This window comes from Mauremys mutica, chromosome 6, assembly GCF_020497125.1.
Source record: "Mauremys mutica isolate MM-2020 ecotype Southern chromosome 6, ASM2049712v1, whole genome shotgun sequence".
NCBI lineage: Eukaryota > Metazoa > Chordata > Testudines > Geoemydidae > Mauremys > Mauremys mutica.
The window spans coordinates 29,563,052-29,585,168 of record NC_059077.1 but is presented as its reverse complement, the minus strand read 5'-3'; the positions used below and the strand labels follow the sequence as shown (position 1 = coordinate 29,585,168).

The 22,117-nt window shown below is 40.3% G+C and overlaps 1 protein-coding gene across 1 annotated transcript in view; it reads left to right on the top strand.

The window, feature by feature from the left end:
• Window positions 1-18,941, top strand: part of HCN1 (hyperpolarization activated cyclic nucleotide gated potassium channel 1) — a 290,597-nt gene extending 271,656 nt beyond the window's left edge. The window contains exons 7-8 of the mRNA XM_045021684.1: window positions 15,688-15,852; window positions 17,988-18,941. Coding sequence (XP_044877619.1) covers window positions 15,688-15,852; window positions 17,988-18,808 — 986 coding nt within the window. The 3' untranslated portion in view covers window positions 18,809-18,941. The remainder of the gene's footprint in view (window positions 1-15,687; window positions 15,853-17,987) is intronic.
• The last annotated feature ends 3,176 nt before the right edge of the window (window positions 18,942-22,117 follow it).

Below are 22,117 nucleotides of genomic sequence, written 5' to 3'. Positions count from 1 at the left end.
ACTGTGGGGTTTTTATATTTTATTTTTATTAAGTTATTGACTATCTTTTTAACAGTAATCCTTCCATACTTGAACATCTTATAAATTGTATCTTCTGTTCACTTCAGCCTGGTGAAGACCAATTAGGCAAAACTATTTTGATCTACCTATTATTTATAAACTTCTTCCCCATTTCAGAAGCGTAACTGTCAGTATATTTTAGGTCAGTGCAGTGGAAAATAATACCATGGGAAATATTGAGTCACTTTAGATTATATTTTGTCACTCTTATTTTTCTGGGTGCACTGTAGGTAGCACATTTTTACTGGGGTACTTTTAAGCAATCATAGTATAATGTACCTCTAAACTCAGGAAGAAATTGCAATTTAAGGGCCTGGTTATCCACTGATTTGCACCTTGTCATATACATCTCTGCAGGGTGATGTGACAGGGTTTCACACCCACTTTACACAAAGGCAAATTACTATATAAATTTCAAGGCATTGGAGAATTAATGCTTTCAGGGTATACACCCCAATCCAGCATAGCATTTAAGCACATGCTTAATTTTAAACACATAAGTAGATCCATTTAAGTCAGCAGGACTATGAACATACATAAAGATAAACACATGCTTATATGCTTTTCGTGATGACATTCTTTGTCCTCATACCAACTTACGCATATAAATATAGTTTTCAATTGAGCTACATTGGGTTGGATTTCTGATAATATACTTCCAGTTTTAAACAAACTATACAGCAATTGAGTTGACCTGACTGATTTGGACTTGTCACTGTATTGTGTGTGATATTGTATACCATATTTTGCTTTTTTTTTTTTTTAATGGAACCCATTACAGGTGGGACCAGAAGTAGTAACTTTATGTGATTTTTTTCAGGTAAATTCTTTGTGTTATTGGAAGAGGATATGGAGGTCAGGCCATTGTCAGAAACATGCAGTTGATTTTTTTAAGGCTTGTTTTTCCACACTAGGTCAAATCTTAAAGATCGATAGTATATAAACATCAAATGATCATCAGCCCAAATTATGGCCCTCACTTCTATGCACACATGTACAAATCATGCTAGAAGTGGTATTTAAAAGTAGTTTTAGAAGTGGACACAAATGAAGATCAGAACACCTCTACAGTTTGGGGATAAGAGAGGGCTCAGAATCGGATTTTGCAAGTGACACCTATCTTTAGAGTGGGCCAAAAGAAAACTCAGATCCAAACTTTTGAGTGTTCAGGATCCAGATCTGAATTTTGCAGTTTGAACCTAGTTAAGCGAGGAGGCCCTTACATTGTGGATAAGAAGAATTTAAGAAAATTGAATATAAACAGAAATGTTTTCATGAGATGTTTGATTTCAATTAGAATATTTGTATTTATAATTAATATTATTTATTAGCAGTATTTTAATATTTGTGCTCAGCCATGTACAAAATGCAGAAAAACAAAGTCATTGCCTGAGGAGTTAACAATCTAAAGACAAAATTTTCAAGCTAGCATTCCTAAGATTGAAGCTATCCCTAAGACATCTAAATAAGTGGCCTGGTTTTGAGAAGCAGCAAAGAATCCTGTGGCACCTTATAGACTAACAGACGTTTTGCAGCATGAGCTTTCGTGGGTGAATACCCACTTCTTCAGATGCAAGCAGTGGAAATGTCCAGGGGCAGGTGTGTATATATAAGCAAGCAAGAAGCAAGCTAGAGATAACGAGGTTAGATCAATCAGGGAGGATGAGGCCCTGTTCCAGCAGCTGAGGTGTGAAAACCAAGGGAGGAGAAACTGGTTCTGTAATTGGCAATTGATAATGGCCAGTGTCCCTTTTAATAATCATAATAATAATACAAAGCACTTTACACATTCCAGGCTTTCCCTGATGAACAGCACCTCTGTTAAACTAAAGCTTTCACAACTCCTCAATATGTATTCCCACATGCTCCAGTGTTGATAGCCTTCCTGACAAAAAACCTGGTTTTGGAAGATAGTAGTATTGTTTTCCTTTCCCTTTCTTTTAAAATTTATTTTCTTTTCTGTAAAAATACATCTTCTCTTTGAGATTTGTTTGCATTTTAAATTTTGTTGACGTGCAAGTGATTCATTTAGTCAGATGTCACATGCTCCTTTGATTCCTACTGACTCTCATAACACTGGATTGGGAGGGATGTCTTTTATTTATCACAACAGAATGTCAAGATAATTTCGCAACATCAATTTCAGTTTTGCTGCCAGCTGTTCATGAATCAAAAATCTGAACAGCTGCGTAGCACAGCATATAGTTACTTTTGTAGAGAATGGAAACCAGTACTCATTTAGACTGCCTCAGCTACATTCAGATTGTAATCTAGATATTCATGGCTGACACTATAGTGTATGGTCTATACAAAAAGACCTAAAGCAAACTACAGAATCTTTCATGGTTTTAAAGTTTATGCCCCAGTGAAAAATTGATGACATTAAAAGGTAGGTCCTACTCAAGGTTTGCAGGGAATTAAAAAAAAAAAAGAGGCAGAAATACTGAAGCGCAACATTCAAGAAACCAAACCTTATCATATAAAACATTTGCTCTCCTTTTCTGTTTTGGATATAGCTGAGTGAAAATCTAATTCCCACTGACTTCTGAACTAGAAGAATAATAGTGGATAAAGTTTACAATGGACCCAGGAGTGTGAAATTGTATTTCCAGTTCTGTGAACGGTGAATTAGGAAAGTTGATGACTGAATCCTTTATCCAGTCTTTTACTAGTAGGGAGGGAAAATCTTTGGCTTGCAGATAATTGCCATAAAGTTGAGGAGCAGAAACCTCCTCTGTTAAGCATTAAAGCCCCATTGGTAATAGTTTAATTATTTCTTGATGCATTTTGAATATAAAAAAAGAAATAACACCAGCATGCTAATATCCTGTCCATTTCACCTAACAAAAAATGAAAAGATTAGATTGCCTGTCCAAAACATTTAGATTGCTGTGATTCTCTTTCCTCCTTCAGCTGATGAAAGCTGCCATATGGCCTAAATAGTGGCTTGCCTATTTAGACAACAGTGTAATATGCCTAGTGCATGATGAAACACCAGCTCCCTGCTGAGAAATTGGAGCAGTAGTCAGCTTTCCTCAGCTGGAAGGACACTGTTCATTATATCCTGCAATCTGGATTCTATAGCAGACAACAAAAGACTGAGCAGGACTTTATTTAAAGTTCTTTAGCTCACAAATACATAGCAGATTTGAAAATCCATGTAGGATCTTCCAACCAGTAGTACTTTATTTTAACATGCAGCACCATCATTAGAATAAATAGCAGCCAGTTTACTTAATCATCTCTGTACCAAACTTATCTGTAAAGCAAAAATCTGCCTCTAGAGCCCTTTTACTGTTTCTGATCTTTGGCTCCTACTTCAAACGAAGTATGTGCACATATTTCTGACATGCCATCTACCAAATTGTTGGATGTTTCTTTTTTAAAAATGACTATTCTAGCCCATCCCTAAGCTAGGGCAGTGTCTGATATGATGAACAGAGCCAGTTCACATTCATCTAAAGTGCCAACTAACCATCTGACTCATTTCTGTTTCCTGTATCAGCATAATTCATCTCTTTGTCACCAAATTATTGCTTCAAGGCAACTGCACACTGTTATGTTGCTAATTTGACTTTATTTTCAATCTCTAATCAAATGTTAATGTGACATTGCTAGTTGAGTAATTACATTCTGAGTGTAATTTATATGGGAAATGAAGTGACAATAACTGGATAGGTGCCACTGTGTCCGCTAGGCTTTACTGCTTCTTGAAAAGAGAATGGTGCCACACTTTTTCATAGGACCATACAACTGGAGATAGAAAAGCCCTGTTATGGCATCTACTCTATCTCCTTCCTCATTCACCAAAAGGCATTAACTTTTTTTCACTGATTTTAAGCAGCTGCTCCTATATATGAAGCTGGAGTTGGATTGCCACCACCTTCACAATAATTTTCTGTAGGGGATTGGGCAGAAAATGGCAAAAAATGTTAACATCAAAGGTGGCATGTTGATACAATTAACTATGGCCATGATCATCTTCCCACTAAAATCAATACTTAAAAGTGTCACTGATTTCAGTGGAGCTGGGTCAAGACCTATATGTATACCTCTCCAAAGTTCTAAGTTCTTCTTTAAGTGATGGTCCCTATTGTATTCCACTGTGGGTTGTATGTGAGCACGATGCACCTGGAGCCAGAGAATTTGAAAGTAGTGAAAGTAGTGCCTGTTGGTCCATGTATCAGTGCCTCGTGCCAAGGAGATAAAGGGTGCAGCAGACGAACCGCCTCTCAAGTTTGTTCTCACCACCGCATGGTCGGGTGGGAACCTCCAGTGTCCGTAGCTTCGGATTCATCCTGAGAATTAGGTTTAGTTTTGTAAATAAGTTTTACAAGTTTTATAGTCTGTAGTTTAATGTTTTATGGATTTATTAATATTTAGATTTAGTCTCTCAGGGGAACTCCCCCCAGCCCTGTCCTCCATTCGGGTACTAGACTATGCCCTGGACTCTGGGCTTCAAACTCTTCACTTTGTGCCTGCATACCTTCTGAGTCAGCAATGACCATCAGTGCTGCTTGTATTACCTTGGGGAAGCCCACATCACTGTGAGGTGCAGTATCTGCCCATCATTCCCCAGCCATATCCAAAAAGGGCAGGAACTTTGTCTCTGCACATACCTCATGGAGAAGGCCAGGAGGGCCCAGATCAGACCCAGCCCATGGAATCCTGTTGTATGTTGGTCTAATTCAGTAAGGAGTGCACCTTCTGCTGCAAAATCTGACTCTGGAGCAGGAGATTCAACCCCACATACTCTCTGTTGGGATGTCATTGGGAATCCTGGAAGCACTCTCAGAAGCATGAGACTCAGTCTTCCTCTAAATCCACTTCAAAGAAGTCAGATTCGGCTCTAAGCAAGCCCATCAGTTCAGCCTGTGAGGACTTAGCACATCCTAAGTCCCTGAGGCACAACAAGAAAGCCCATAAGCACTGGGCTACATCAGTACAAGACTGTGAACCATCAGTTCCGTCATCCTCAGCACCTCCACACCCTAGGATCCATTGGCATTGACAAGTCCAATTGCCACCAGCTTCAGACACCTTCTTCCTCTTCAGCTCCTGCGGTTTGAACAAGTAGAACCGTTTTTACACCAGGGAGATCTGAATCCATTGCCACTCCACAAAGCATTTTCTCTGGATGGAGTTTGTTGCCCATCCCATACAAAGAATACAAGTCCCCTCCAATGGCACTGACGGTATTGCCACTGGAACCGGAATCAGCATTCTCTTCATTGGGAGATTCCTATTGACTGAGATAACCTTTGGGGACTGCTCTCACAAGCGTATCCTCAAACAAGAGGTGAACTCCCTATTACAGCAAGGAGCTATAGAACACATCCTTCCTCAATACCAAGTCAGTGGGTTTTACTTGACTTCTTTCCTGGTACCCAAGAAGAAGAGCAGTTGGAGACCATTGGCATCTCAACTGCTTCATTTGCAAGCTCAGATTTGGCATGTTCACATTTGCATCTATAATCCTGTCTTTAGAAAAGGGCATGTGGTTTATAGCTCTCAACATGAACAATGCCTACTTTCACATAGATGTTCATCACACGCACAGATGCTTCCTCAGATTATGGTGGACTCTGACCATTTTCAGTGTCAAAGTTAGAATCAGGACTCACAATTTGTCAAGACCACTCTGTTTTATTAGCACAGCGCTCTGCTAATACATTCAGATAATGTGAGCCCCCATGCAAGACACAAACTATCTTATTTATACAGATAAAAGGGTGCAAACTAAACAAAGGGACAAAGAGAGCAAAATTTACCTGGGGCACAGCATGCATATCCTACTTCCTTACTAACTCTCATCGATCTAAGGCTAATACTTCACCAATCGCCCTTAAGTGGAGCAATTGTTCTACCTTAATGTCTGCTTTCCTGACACCTGGATCGCAGCATTCTTTTCATTTCTACTTAAAGGCACATACAACATTCTTTAATTCATTCTATTTCTTTAATATAATTCATTTCACTTTCACATCAGCACATAGTGCTCCCTTTCTGAATAGCAACCCCCCTCAGATTCTATACCAATATATTCTTGGTACTAGCAGCTCATATCAGATGATGTTGTCTCATTATCTTCCACTACCTCAATGACTGGCTCCTTGTTGCCAAGTCCCACCAGGAAGCCTATGTGCCGACTTCTGTGATGCTGCACCTCCTTTTCTCACTGGGAGTCAGCGTAAACAGAAAAATCTGTTCTTAACCCCATACAATCTCTGAACTTCATCACAGCCACCTTGAATTCTATCACTGAAAGAACATACTTGCCCCAGGACAGATTCCAGCCCATGAAAAATATAATAGTTCAGATCACAAACAACCCTCAAAAACCAGTCAAAACATGTCTTTCTCTTAGGTCATATGGCCTCAGGCACCTAGGCCATCCTGTTTGCAAGGCTCCACCTTCATTGTCTTCAAATGTGGCTGCAGTCAGTATACTCTCAAAACCGCCATTACATGAACCTCATTATAATAACCAAGGTAGTGTCTTTTCTGCTATGATGGACAAATACTTGCCCGGTATGTGTGGGCGTCCCCTTTATCCCTTCTTCTCTGGAAAGAACCATTATTACAAATGTGAAGGGATCCCCAGGGTCAGGGGCGGCTCCAGGCCCCACACGTCAAGTGCGTGCTTGGGGCAGCAAGCCGCAGGGGGTGCTCTGCCGGCGCCGCGAGGGCGGCAGGCAGGCTGCCTTCTGCGGCTTGCCTGCGGAGGGTCCGCTGGTCCCGCGGCTTCGGAGGACCTCCCGCAGGCACGCCTGTGGGAGGTCCACTGAAGCCACGGGACCAGCGGACCCTCCACAGGCAAGCCGCCGAAGACAGCCTGTCTGCCATGCTTGGGGCGGCAAAATGTCTAGAGCCGCCTCTGCCCAGGGTACAAACTGGAACTATGGGACCGCTATGCCCCTTAACTCTCCAGCTTGGGCTGTCTCTCACAGTGCTATGCCAGTGACAAACAGCAAACCCCTCCAGGCATTGTGACCACTCAGTCATAAGCATGTGGAGACTCACATCGAGCTAAATTGTATTAATGGTCTCTAAGCCACTCATGAATCATACAGAAAGAGGCACTAGCTAATCTCCCCAGCCCCCAGCTATGCACCCCAGAACTATACTGTTTTACACTGCTTAAGACTCCCTTGGACAGTGCAAGCTCATTAATTAGTTTGCCACTCTGACAAACGGTAGTGGGTCTTGTTAACCTCATCTGAAATTCCCCAAGCACATCAACCAAAACCACACCGTTTTAGGTAAAATATAAAACAGATTTATTAACTACAGAAAGATAGATTTTAAGTGATTATAAGTAGCAGGCATAGAAATAAAATTGGTTACAAAAGAAATAAAAATAGAAACACAATCTAAATTCTAACTTTAACAGATTAAGCAAGATTTGACTCAAAGAGCTATTCTCGCCCTAATAGATGTTACAGGTAGCTCATAGTCCTTAATACACAGGCTGTGTTCCCTTTCAGCTTGGGATCAATCTCCCCAGTTCAAAGTCTGTTTTCCAGATGATCTTCCAGATGTTGAGATAGGGGAGGAGAGAGCCCCAGTGATGATGTCCCTGTCCTTTTTTTATACTTTCTTTCAGATTCTAAAAAGATCCTTGCTGTGACATGGATTAGGTCACCTTCACTGCGTACATACTCTCTCTGAGGAGACCCTGAGATGGCCATTGGGAGAGTGGATTCCCTTTAGTGGCCCATAAACACATGTCTGGTTGGTTCTGATGTAAATCTGTCTTACTGGGTGCTCCTTTGTTGCCACTGAAAGGCTGATTGTGGATGTTTCCCAACCTGACAACATATTTCAGTAACACACACAGCGCAAAACTTCATAACTTCAGATTCAATGGTAACACACATAATTCAACAGGATATTAATGTTCAACAAATCAAGACTTATTAAATGGTGCCTCACACATCATCATCATATCTCAGTGGTGAACATGGGGGTTCCTGGTTGCTATTCTGAGGTACACCGGGTCACAACAAACACATCCCTATTAAGTTGGGGGGTCCACGCAAAAAGCCAAATAGAATTTGGTACCTGGACACCTTGAGAGTCCAGGATGCATACCAATATCCTGGAGTTGCAAGACGTTTCTTTCATTCATCCATACTCGCCATGTCCTTATAATGTCAGACAATGTTATGACTGTCTTCTGCATCAACAAGCATAAAGGAGCAAGATCCATCTCCCTGTGTGCAGAAGTGGTCAGCCTGTGGAACTAGTGCATCAGCAATTGAATCATCCTGTCAGCAGCCTCCCTTCCAGGGAAGCAAAATATGGGTGCAGATGCCCGTAACAGATATTTTGTAGTCAACCACAAGTGGGAGCTCTGTGACTTGGTATCATGCAATACTTTCACTCTATGGGGAACCCCAACTAGGGATTGTTCACCTCTCAAGAAAACAGGAAATGCCTCACATATTGCCCCAGAAGAACCCTAGGTCGCCACTCCCAGGGCGACACTCTGCTTCTTCCTTGATCAGATCAGTTCAATTATACCTTCCTTCTGCTACTGTTCCTGCCACGAGTTCTACACAAAATGTAGAAGGACAGAGTCATCCTGATTGCCCACGTCTGTTCCAGGCAGTTTTGGTTTCCCAACCTCCTATGCATGTCACCCAACCCACCTATCATCCTCCCAATGTTTCCCAAACTCCTGACTCAGTGGAATGGCAAGATTAAGCACCCCAATCCATATTCACTCCACCTCAGGGATTGGTATTTGGATGGACATCCTTCTTAGAATATTCATACTCCACAACCATGTGAGACATCTTTTCTAATAGTAGAAAGGACTCTGCTAAAAGATGTTACATAGCTAAATTGAGGCGTTTTGTTTCTTGGGCACATCAAAGAGGCATTCTCCCAGAAACTGCAGATATTCCTCTCATCTGGACTATATCCTCTCTTTGAAGACATTAGGATTGTTCATCAGCTCCTTGTGAGTCAGCTTGGCAGCAATCAGTGCATACCATCCCCTTCTTAGAACTACTCGGTCTTTGCACATCCACTGACAATAGATTTTGGAAAGGACTAATAAGAACCTTCCCACCTATTCAGAAGCCTACTCCCCAGCGGTACTTAAACCTTGTTCTCTTGGTATTCAAAGGCCCTCCCTTTGAACCTTTAGCTTCTTGCTCCATGTCTCTCCTTTCCATGAAGATCACTTTCCTTGTAGCCATCACCTCAGCTAGAAGGGTTGGTTGGCAAGTATGGAGCAATGATGGCAGATCGTCCTTACACTATGTTCCATAAGAACCAGGTTTCTTTGCTTCTACATCCCAAATTCACCCCTAAAGTATTTTCAGAATTTCACCTTAACCAATCCATTCACTTACCAGTGTTCTTCCCAAAAGTTCATGCGTCTGCAGAAAAATGAAGACTCCATTCCTTCGATGTTCAGCGGGCTTTAGTGTTTTACCTGAAAAGAACAAAACCAACCAGGAAATCCCCAAGACTATTTGTTGCTTTAGCAGAAAGAATTAGGGGGCATGTCATCTCCACCTAGAGCAGTAGGTGCAATATACCATGCAATGCCACCTTACCTTAAATTAATTGTAACAGTTATGTTTTCACTTATTTTGCTAATACAAAATGCTCTTGGAAGATGTATGCCCATGTTGAAATGAAAAGTACTATATTGATTTGAATCGTATTGCTGTCATATAACAAATACTAAACCTTATGGTTTTTTAGATGTACAGGTAGTATATATAGTGCGTGGATGCAGCCCATATAACACATAGAGCTGTATATGCGGCCCACAATGGTAAATAGGTTAAGAACCACTGACCTAGAGGATCTCCAAATGAATTTCTGGCTGCATTCTACTCTGCTATCAGCTATTGAACTTCCCACTCTCTCAAATGGGGAAAGAGCTCGTTCCACCAGAGCACAAACTACAACTATGGCATCACTTAAGGATGTTCCCCTCCTTGACATCTGTAAGACATCTATGTGGGGCTCCATTCACGTGTTTGCAAAACATGTCCCAGTACGGGAGTTCTCTGCTGATGCCGCCTTTGGGATGGCAGTCCTCCGCTCAGCTCTACAGTCTACATCCTCATGCCCTCCTCCTATTTGGGTACTGCTTGTCAGTCACCCACGGTGGGATACAATAGGCACATCACTGAAAGAAGAAAAGGAAGTTGACCTGAAACTGGAGGGTCTTTGAGATGTGTGGTTTCAATCTGTTGTCTACTATCCTCCCTCCTAAATAATAAGATGGGTGAACTCGAGTGCCTCGTGTTAAAGGAGGATATTAATATAATAGACATAACAGAAACCTGGTGGAGTGAGGACAATCAATGGGGTACAAAATACATTGGAAGGACAGAACAGGTTCTGCGGGGGGAATCGTGTCTTACCAATCTATTAGAGTTATCTTTGAAGGGGTCAACAAACATGTGGACAAGGGGGAGCCAGTGGACATAGTGTACATAGATTTCCAGAAAGCCTTTGACCAGGTCCCTCACCAAAGGCTCTTACGTAAATTAAGTTGTCATGGGATAAGAGGGAAGATCCTTTCATGGATTGAGAACTGGTTAAAAGACAGGGAACAAAGGGTGGGAATAAATGGTAAATTCTCAGAATGGAGAGGGGTAACTAGTGATGTTCTCCAAGGGTCAGTCCTAGGACCAATCCTATTCAACTTATTCATAAATGATCAGGAGAAAGGGGTAAAAAGTGAGGTGGCAAAGTTTGCAGATGATACTAAACTGCTAAAGATACTTAAAACCAAAGCAGACTGTGAAGAACTTCAAAAAGATCTCACAAAACTAAGTGATTTGGCAACAAAATGGTAAATGAAATTTAATGTGGATAAATGTAAAGTAATGCACATTGGAAAAAATAACCCCAACTATACATACAATATGATGGGGGCTAATTTACCTACAACAAATCAGGAAACAGATCTTGGAGTCATCGTGAATAGTTCTCTGGAGACATCCATGCAGTGTGCAGCAGTGGTCAAAAAAGCAAACAGGATATTAGGAATCATTAAAAAGGGGATAGAGAATAAGACGGAGAGTATCTTATATCGATGGTATGCTCACATCTTGAATACTGTGTACAGATGTGGTCTCATCTCAAAAAAGATATATTGGCATTAGAAAAGGTTCAGAGAAGGGCAACTAAAATGATTAGGAGTTTGGAATGGGTCCCACATGAGGAGAGATTAAAGAAGCTAGGACTTTTCATCTTGGAAAAGAGGAGACTAAGGAGGGATATGATAGAGGTATATAAAATCTTCAGTGATGTGGCGAAAGTGAATAAGAAAAAGGTATTTACTTGTTCCCATAAAGAGGAACTAGGGGAACCAAATGAAATTCACGGGCAGCAGGTTTAAAATGAATAAAAGGAAGTTCTTCACACAGTGTTCAGTCAACCTGTGGAACTCCTTGCCTGAGGAGGTTGTGAAAGCTAGGACTATAACAGGGTTTAAAAGAGAACTGGATAAATTGATGGAGGTTAAGTCCATTTCATGACTATTAGCCAGGATGGGTAAGGAATGGTGTCCCTAGCCTCTGTTTGTCAGAGGGTGGAGATGGATGGCAGCAGAGAGATCACTTATGTTCTTATGTTCTCCTTCCCCTCTGCTTCAGCTCCATCTGATTTGTAGTAGAGAAGGAACTGTAGAGGCGGTCAGTCCGCCCCACCCTTTATCCTGTTGGATGGAAACACAGGGTGAGCCAGGGTGCACGCACAGACCACCAGACATTACTTTCAGATTCTCCTGCTCTGGGCACATAGTGCACATGCATAAACTACAGTGGGACCACAGATCTCAAAAGAACCTTCAGTTACAGGTCAATAACTTACCCTTTTAGCCACTGCTAGCTAGCACTAGCTATTTCTAAGAGTCAGTTTGCCCCTTACTCTCTTACTGTTTTCCTACTCTCTGCTCCTTGCAGAAATCTTCCTTGAGCTAATCCAAACTACTAAGGAGTCATTTAATATGGGCCAACTCATTTATTTCATCCCTATTTAATTTTTTTTAGCTGTATCATTTGAGCATCTAGAGGTGCCTGTCCAGAAAGTCTGTTGCATTTATGCGTTATTTCAAGAAATTCTGCTTGCGGACCTAGATTTGTAAGTCCACATATTTCCCACTCCGTTTTACATGGTGCAGATATAGATGTACTTTTGTTTGTACAGGCTTCTTTGGAAATGTGTAGCAGTTTGAAAACTGACCTACTTATTTAAATACTGACATGTAGGAAGATAACTGGTGAGCGTCACTCATTTAGCCTCTTACTTGGATTGTTATTCATATGTTTTAATATTACAGATAGTCAATACAAATTCCCATAATCCTCAAAACAACTTTACCTTAAAACTTTTATGACTACATATGTTACTTTGACTTTTTAAAAGGTACGTGTGCATTGTAATTCATCCACTTTCCGTATACTTTTGAGTTGCATGGTGCCATCTGTGAAGCAGTCCCCTGATCACAAAGTACAAATTGTGACTTTCCCATTTAATTAAACTGTTGAGTTAATCACAGTTACGTAAAAGATGAGCTATAAAAATAAACTGATGTCTGTAGCATTGTTTAGTGCTTTCAAATAGCCATTTCTCATTAGGACTGTGATTAGTGTTTGTTTTATAATGTTCCAGGGAACAATTGTCCAAAAAGATTGTGTAATTAAAGTAAACCTATGTAAGAGTTGAATTACAGATTCATTGTAGTCTAACACCTAAAATCATTAATTGGAACTGAAGAAATAGTTAAGCTCTCTGCCAGCAGGGCCCCGCTCCCCACCCTGTTTCCTGACGGCACTGGCTGCGCGCTGCAGTGGCTGGTGCGTGTGGGCATGCGCCAGGCAGCAGCCGGTTAAGTGTTGCCTTTGCTGCCCACGCATCTGCTATTTATGTGCTTCCCCTCTTGCTGTCTTCTCCCGGCTTTGCCGCTTCACCCCCACAACCCTGCTGCTCCTCCATATCTCACCCCGTTCCCAGTGCTGTGCAGAGAACCAGCCCCTTGTCGGAGTGCTCAGCTCCTTCCTTCCCCCACTGCCTCTGGCTGGGTCAGCGCCCCGGGAATGCCCAAGACCCTCTGGCCCGGGGCGCTGGCCAGGAGGAGCCAAGCCCTGCATGCGCCAATGCCCCGCCTAGCGCTGGCACGCAGAAGCCTCTCTGCCCTTCAACTAAACTCTGGAGTGGGGGGAAGCAATTTCCAGCCTATTCATGCCCCGACCCTGCAGGCTCCATAACAACCCTCCCCGGGCAGGAGCATAGCACCCTCTTCACCCCCCCACCTGCCCTGGTCCTGCCCCCAGGGACTGTGGAGCTGCTCTGTCCCCTAGGCACCCTCCCCTGCTGGGCCACCTCTTTGGCTGGGTTTGCTGAAGCCCCCTGCAGTCAGGTTCCCTGGGCCCTTTGTGCACAATGCATCCTTAGAGTTTAACCCCTTCTTGCCTTCACTGTAGCCAGAGGCGGCTGGATTATGTCCGTGGCCAGCAGCAGCTTGGAGGTGTTAGCTGCCTTTCAACACTGTGCAGGCAGGAAGGGACAAGCTGCTTCCAGACAGAGGGGATGGCAGGGGAAGAGATGAGCTCTGCAAAGACATGGGCCAGGTCATCTCTTCCCTCCATTTCCTCCCCTGCTGCTGGAAGCAATTCCCATCCCTTCCCTCCACCCAGTGCCAAAAGGCTGCTGCTGGCCACATTCTGGTGTGAATCCTGGCAGAAATCTGGGGCGGGGGAAGGGTATGTGACCCTGCATGCCCCCCACCCATGTATTACCTCAGGAAGATGCAGTGCCCGGTACCTGGAGAGGCAGGTCCATCCCAGGGCCCCGCCCGGCATGGAGGGCAGAGAGCTCTGGGTTGTGTCAGTTAGTCATTCCCCCCTGTGTGAGAGACTATAGGGGAATGCATGTACGTCACCTCTCCCTGTATGTGTGTCACCCCTCCCCGTGTGAACACTAAAGCCTTAAAGATAAGGTAAATAAAAAGAATCCAACTACGCAGTATTTCTTTTTAACAGGAGCTCAGTCAACCTGATGTTAATTTGACTTGTTTGTACTGCATAGTTCTGATTGATTGCTGTTGAACTCACTTGAATACTAGTAATTTTACCAGGCATCCTGTATTCAGCATAGGGAAATATGGTCACCCTACCCAATATGCTTTGTTCATCTATTTGTAATTTAGTTTTTAACATTTGTTATGATACTGTAGCTGGGCAGGAAATAGGTTTCCCATAATGTGAGTGTTTTGAGATTTCAACATTTTTTCTTGTCCTGAAATGAGACACAGTAAAAATCTTGAAAATTTTTGCAAACCAAAAATCTCTGAAAAAGTCAGAACAGCTCAGCTGAAATGTTTCATTTTGATAATTTTTGACATGTTTTGTTTCACTTTCAATCTTTTTATTTTACATTACTGTAAATTAATTTACTGTAAATTAGCTTACATTTTGAAACAAAAAGACATTTTGACCCAAAAAGCAGAACTTTTTGTTTCAAAAAAATTTAAACCAGGAAATTTGTCAGCACTGACCCTTTCCCATGAATGCTTTCGGTTTAGACTTTCTGGCAAAAAATTCTTTGTTGAAAAATTCCTGATTAGCGCTATGTAATATGCAATAGTTAATGTTCTGTAGCATTACAAATTATGTACTACAAAACTTCACTAACGCATCTTCATTGAGCAGGGGGAAAAGATTGGGCAAAGCAAATGATGGGGTATGAATATTAGCAAATTGCAAATTAACAGTATTCTTCTATAGTGTCAATTTAAAGCATTAATGTATATGAGAGTAATATCTATACCCACGTGTGTACTGGACACTTTTGGTGACTTCAGTGGGGAGTCTTGCCTGAGCCGGGCCCTGTTATGTTCTTGCACAGGTATGGTATCTGAAGGTAACTTTGGCCCTTATCCAACAACTGCATGCATTTGTGGATTCAGGGGTCTACCCATGTGGAGCCAGTTGCAGGACTGAGGCTCTTGTTATCCAGTATGAATCTACTATCGCAGATGCTTTAGATTTACTATATAGCCTTAAGAGGGAAAGTATTAAAATGTTAATTAATATCCCAAATGTTTCCCCATGCTCATATTAGAAAGTTGTATCTCTTATAACCGTTATTAATATTATTTATTATAATATTATAATTTATTATTATATTAATATTATTTTCATTATAAGCATTAAATTGTGTTACCAAACTTGTTGGAATATTGACCCAGTCTCTCCACTCACCTGAATATTCCTACTAAAATCAACAGAACTACTTGGATGAGTCAGATCAGCAAGATAAGTTTGAAATTGGATAGATTATTTCAGGCATCTTAAGAAAAATCATTTAAAAGTTTAACTAATTGTTATGTGTATATATTTAGAAAAAATAAGCAGAAATCATTGCCTTTAAACCAAATTGATTTCCTTCAGTTTATTGAAGAGAACCAGACTCCTTCAGAATTACCCCTGGAACCTTAATGAGCAGCAGCAGCGAAAATGGTGTTGTGTACTGAATTATTATTTGTTAGCACTAAATCACTTTCTAGCTGAGAAGTTTCACATGGTTCACTGACCTTTTCATTTCCTCTGTGTGTGTGTGTTTGTGGTTTTTTTCCCCTTTCCCCAGAGATTTGCCTTTTGACTAAGGGCCGTCGCACTGCCAGTGTCAGAGCCGATACATACTGCCGTCTCTATTCCCTCTCTGTGGACAATTTCAACGAAGTTCTGGAGGAGTACCCCATGATGAGAAGGGCCTTTGAAACGGTGGCCATTGACAGACTAGACAGAATAGGTATTATTTTCTTTGCTATTTGACTTTATTCTTAAAACATTAACTTTTTTTCTGAGTGGAAATCTAATATTCCAAAATTAACCCCTTTTTTTTTTAAATTACCTTACTTTTCCACTGCAGGAATATTCTTTTGACTTATGAATAAGAAATGTGGTAAGACAAGAAGTTCTGGGGTTTATTTTCTATACCTTAAGTATCAAGATTGTTATTTATTAATCATGCATAGTGCTGTTAATATGCCCCACATTGTTCATGGCTATAGGTTAGTGAAAAATAGATAATTTTTCCCTGCCCTATATAGTTTATAGTCAAAGAAACCAATGCTGGGAGGAGCTGAGTGCTTTCAACATCCATAAAAGCCAATGGGAGTTGAAGCCACTCTGTGCCTTGCTTGAAGCCCTCATTTACCTTACAAGCTGGTTGCTATGGATTTGATTTCCAAAGGTGCTGAGCATCGGCAACTTGAATTGAAATCGCTGGAATCTGCTGATGTTCAGAAAATCAGGTCTAAGATGTCCAAGTGAAAGACAAAGTGATGAGGTAGAGTCTCCGCCACTTGAAATCTTTAAATCAAGATTTGGTTTGTTTCTCAAAGTTATGCTCAAGTTTAACTAGTGGTTGTCGACTTAATGCAGAAGTTATTTGGCCTTTGTTATGATGGAGATCAGACTAGATCATCACAGTGGTTCCTTCCCGCTTTAAAATCTGTGACTCCTGCAAGATGCTGGACACTTTGAACTCCCACAAGTAACTTCCAGGATCAGACTCTAACGGATCAGAGACACAGAATTTTCACTCAGTACGGTGTTGCCAGTAGAGTTTAAACACTTCACCAAAGTGATTTAGTTTTAACAGTTTCTTCAAGTGGAGATTGTAGGGAGCTTTTGAAGTATGTTAGTCATAGGGGCACAAGAAGCAGCATAGAAGAAGGTGTACATTGCTTAAAATATTTACTATGAAAAACAGGCAAATAATTCAATATTTATAACAGAATTATTCAATATTTATATTGAATAATTCAATATATACAACATTTATTCAGCAAATACATTTAAAAATATTTGTGCAAACCTTTTTGAGACATAAAAAGGGAGACCAGCTTTTGAGAATGTGGTGCACTGAGTTAGCAAATCAAGATGCTGCAAGCTCTTTTGTTATGGGATCATATCTTTGTTTGCGTCTTGCACAGAACTAAGCATGTGGTCAATGCTTAACAAATAATAAATATTATTAATGGTAGTATTTAATAGAGTTTCTATTAATAGGAAATGTACAGATGACAAAAATAGTACAAATTCTCGTATAAAAAATAAGATCAATTTAGTTGGACTTGTTATTCCTGTATGTCTGATTCAATTGATACAGAGAGAAATATTGCCTGCCTGCACCTTCACAGATGGGCAGAACACTGACAGTTATTAGTCAAACCATAAGAGATCCCAGGTATTCAATTTACAGTGGTCATTATTACACAACCAGGTACCACATAAGCAGTGAGTTTATATTAGGTCACAGATATTTAGAGAGATTACTTCCCTCAGTCTGGTAGTCACTAGTTACAAATGTCTATTAGTTCCAGGAAATGTGCTAAATGGCAGATATATTTATAACTTATGTAACAGTTTATATTCAGGAAATTAGGACAGCTTAATAAAGAGAGAGATTATTGTTTTACAGTTAGTCTAGTCGCTTTTCTCATCCCCTGTTGTTTGGTAAATTTTCATGGTTACATGTTCAGAATAATTTTAATAATAATGATGCATTATAAGTAAAGGGGTACCATACTTCTACAGAAAGTTCACATATCTCTCAATGGACGGGGTTGTTAAGACAGGCAGTTCAGCTACAGAGCATGTGGGTGTGTAGCCGAGACAGTTGATCTGGGTTGTGTGTGCAGTATGAGAGCTAGGAAAGAAAAATTCTTTCATCCCTCACCCCCTAGGAAGATCATTACAGCGCTACTATGTAGGCTGTCTGACACCCAGGACTTGAGCTGTACTGCATGACTGATAATGGACTTCGTGTTTTATCATGGTCTTAAGACACCTTGCATGCACTCACACTGAGTGTGAGAATCTGTTACTGGGCACCAGACCTGCTAACCCATCTGCTCTTGTACCCCTTTCTTTCTAAAGGAAAGAAGAATTCACTTCTCCTGCAGAAGTTCCAGAAAGATCTCAATACTGGAGTTTTCAACAATCAGGAGAATGAGATCTTGAAGCAGATAGTAAAACATGACAGAGAGATGGTGCAGGCTATTGCCCCAGTTAGTCTACAGCAAATGCCAGCACTGAATTCTAGCTCTTCAACCACTGCATCATCATCGCGAATCAGGACACAGTCTCCTCCTGTGTATACTGCAACCAGCCTATCTCATGGAAACTTGCATTCTCCAACACCGAGCGCACAGACGCCCCAGCAAGCTGTCATTCTCTCTCCTTGCTCTTATACTACTGCAGTCTGTAGTCCGCCAGTACAGAGTCCTCTGGCAGGTCGAACTTTTCAGTATGCATCCCCAACTGCTTCACAGTTGTCACTGATGCAGCAGCAGCAGCAACAGCAGCAGCAACCTAGTTCATCGCAGAAAAATGAAGTTCACAAGAGTACACAAGCCCTTCACAACACTAACCTGACAAGAGAAGTGAGGCCTCTCTCTGCCTCACAGCCTTCTTTGCCCCATGAGATTTCCACTTTGATTTCTAGACCTCATCCAACGGTGGGAGAGTCTCTAGCCTCGATTCCACAACCCGTCTCTGGTGTCCAAGGTCCAGGTATGCAGGTTGGGAACAGAGGCACTGTCCCTCAGAGAGTTGCTCTCTTCCGTCAGATGTCTTCAGGAGCAATTCCTCCTAACCGAGGGGCCCCGCCATCAACAGCTGTTCTACAAAGGGATTCTTCCACAGTCTTAAACACAGACCAAGAAGGAGACAAACCGCGATTTGCTTCAAACTTATGATCCTTGTTAACTGTGAAAAGCAGAGACATTTTAATAAACTGAGAACATCCCAGAAACTATTTTAGCCTGTTCCCTGATAGACCCTGGCAGCCTACTATGAAACAAAATATTTTAGACAGCTCTGCCCTTCATAACGAATAAAAAGTATAGATCCAAAAAGGAATTTAAAAGACTTGGTTAGAATTTGTCTTTTTTTTCATTAAAGGAGGCTAAATTATTTATTTTTAATGTGTGTTGACTTTAAAATTAATCTAGCATATTTCTCTACTTCTGAAGAGATGTCCTATTTTGGGGTGGGTGGGGGAGGAGAGACAAAAACAACCCAGTGATATACACTTTATATGTTAAATGACAGTATTATGTATTCCAGGAAATAAACTTTAAAAAAATCCCTCAAGCTAGCTAGGAAATAACACCTATTGAATAATAACTTTTAACTTTCATTAATTGCATTTCTGTATAAAAACTGTAAATCATTTATCATGAAAAATCAATCATAATCTCCCATTTTACTGGTCCAAATTTCATTTTAGTGCTTTCCATTGAGAATTAGATTGAAGAAGAAATATACTCCAGCTGTCTGCAGTGGAAGAACTAGCATTATCATTGCTCTGGATAACTGTAATCTCAAAACATGTAAATCATTCTGTTATTTCAGAAAACTGGGTGGACTTCTATCTTCATATTGCAAAAGACTTTTATGAAAACTATAAATATTGTCATTGTAAAAAACTTTTTAGACCCAAACAAAAATAGCTGTTGTGTGGTGTATCATTGCAAGGTCTTTGTTTAGGAATTTAGTTTCAGCTCTTCACTTCCTAACTTACCGTTTTAAAATGTATTAAATCTAAGAGCAACACAACTGTTAAATTGTAATGCAATGGCAACCTACAATAGCAATGTTACTTTTACATGCACTGTTTTTATGCAAAATTGTACGCTTGATCCTGCAAACTGCTTGTACTTCACCAATGCCATCACTTTTCCTCCTTGCCCTAAACAACATCTGAAAATATTCCATGCATGCTTTTTAAAGATAAATAAGTAAAAAAAAACCCAATATAAGTTCAGTCAGCCATTGTAGGAAAAGGCTTACAGTATCTCTTTGTCTTTAGAAAATGATAAACATTCATTAATTGTGTCTACCTTAAAATTTCCTATAATGCTGACTTTGAATCTCTGTTTTAAGGCTAGAAGTGAGGTTTTTCAGTTAAAGGATTTTTCGTAAACCACAGCTTAATTTAGATTTTCAGGTGCTTTCTGTGTCTTCACTGTAGTTTTGTAGTTGACTGTGGTGTTAATTTAAAAGAAATAAATAGAATATAGCATCAAGTCTGTCTGGGATTGCACGATTTGGTCTGTGTATATTGTAATTAAATGGATAGTATATCCTATGGCATGTAGTGTCAAACATAGCCCATAGATACGAGGTTTATTTTTTAAAGTCTTTAAAAATAGAAGGGGAAAGGTGACAGAAAGCAGGGTTAAAGCATACTGTTTTGTGAACGTTTTCTTTTGTTTGCTCAGATCTTCACATTATCTTGTGATTAGACAGCATCTCCACAAAAGAAGTTCTTTAATAATCATTTGTGCCTGATGTGTCACAGTAAAATAGAAATTGAAACTGAATATGTCATAATTCAATTATTATTGATAAAACAGCATTATGAACTATAATACAAAGCATATATCATATTCCTTAAGAAAAAGCAAGCTAACCATGTGAAAGGAATGAATTCAGAGGAGGCGTTTTTGCCATTAATGCTGGCCTTAATGATCAGAGATAGAATTAAATAATGTCCAGACTACCCGCCGGATCAGTGGGTAGCGATCGATCTATCGGGGATCGATATATCGCATCTCGTCTAGACGCGATATATTGATCCCCAACGCACGCCCGTCGACTCCGGAACTCCACCAGGACGAGCAGCGGAAGTGGAGTCAACGGGGGAGCCACAGCCATCGATCCCGTGCTGTGAGGATGGGAGGTAAGTCGAAATAAGATACATCGACTTCAGCTACGCTATTCCCGTAGCTGAAGTTGCATATCTTACATCGACCCGCCCCCCCCAGTGTAGACCAGGCCTAACATCACGAACTACGTATTGCAGTACATCCACATATATATATGAGAGCCAAGTAAATGGTCTAAGGCTAACAGAGCTTGAACCCATGCTGCTGTTATGCCTTTTTTTTTAATTGGGTGCATCAAATTTTTAAAAAATAAACTTTTTACAATTTTTGCCAACTCCCACTCACCAGTACAAATCAATGTAATTATCCCATTAACGTGCTGCTGACATTATTCATTGGAGTGGTCAGGAATAGTGTACAAAGAAGCAATTGTTAAAAATGTTTGAAGCATTGTGGATACACTGCAAGACCATTATTTATCAGTACAATGTCCCGTATTTTATTTGAATACTTATAATGAATTAAATCCAATTTATTAAGATTATATTCTGATCCTTGACACTATTTAAGGTTTACATTTAATAGGTATAATGGGGTTAGTAGTGAAATATTTTTATATATATATTATTTTATTTTAAGCACTATGAAGAAACATTAACCCACATGGTCTTTCGGTGAAACCATAAAAAAATCTTTTTAATGACTTTGTAATAGAGTGGACAAAATCTAGGATTTGTATGTTAATTCAATAAAAATGGTACAGGGTATTCAATTATATACATTATATATATATATATATGTATGAATGTATATATACTTAGGTTAAGAAACAAATGACTCACATTCCTGTAATATAAATGTTCATTGCTAGTTCCAGAATTGACTGATTTTCTCTGTACATAAATAAGCCCATATGTATGGAATCTCACATCTGTACAGGCTGAAATGTATTAATGAAAAGGTTGGATCCTACTGCTGCTGGGAAGACAATAGTTTACCTGATTCTTACAATGACTGTATGATCAGGGACGAGTTAGATTTTTTTTTCTTTTGTCTTTGCTCAAAGCCATAAATATATATAAAAGATTATTAATAAATTGAACAAAATATGTAAAAAATGAATATTTGATTTGATCTGATATGTTTACAACCAAGCATGTCTTGTTTTACTATGAAGTACGGACTGTCTGCTTTTTTCCTTTTCATAACCCTAACTTCTGAATTAATATGCTGCTGATATTAGAAAAACATGAGTCATTATGGAGAAAAGATGGGTGAGGTAATATCTTTTATTCGACCAACTTCTGCTTGTGAAAGAAACAAGCTTTGTAGCTTACACCGAGCTCTTCTTCAAGCCTAGGCTGTTTAAGCTCAAAAGCTTGTCTTGTCACTGAT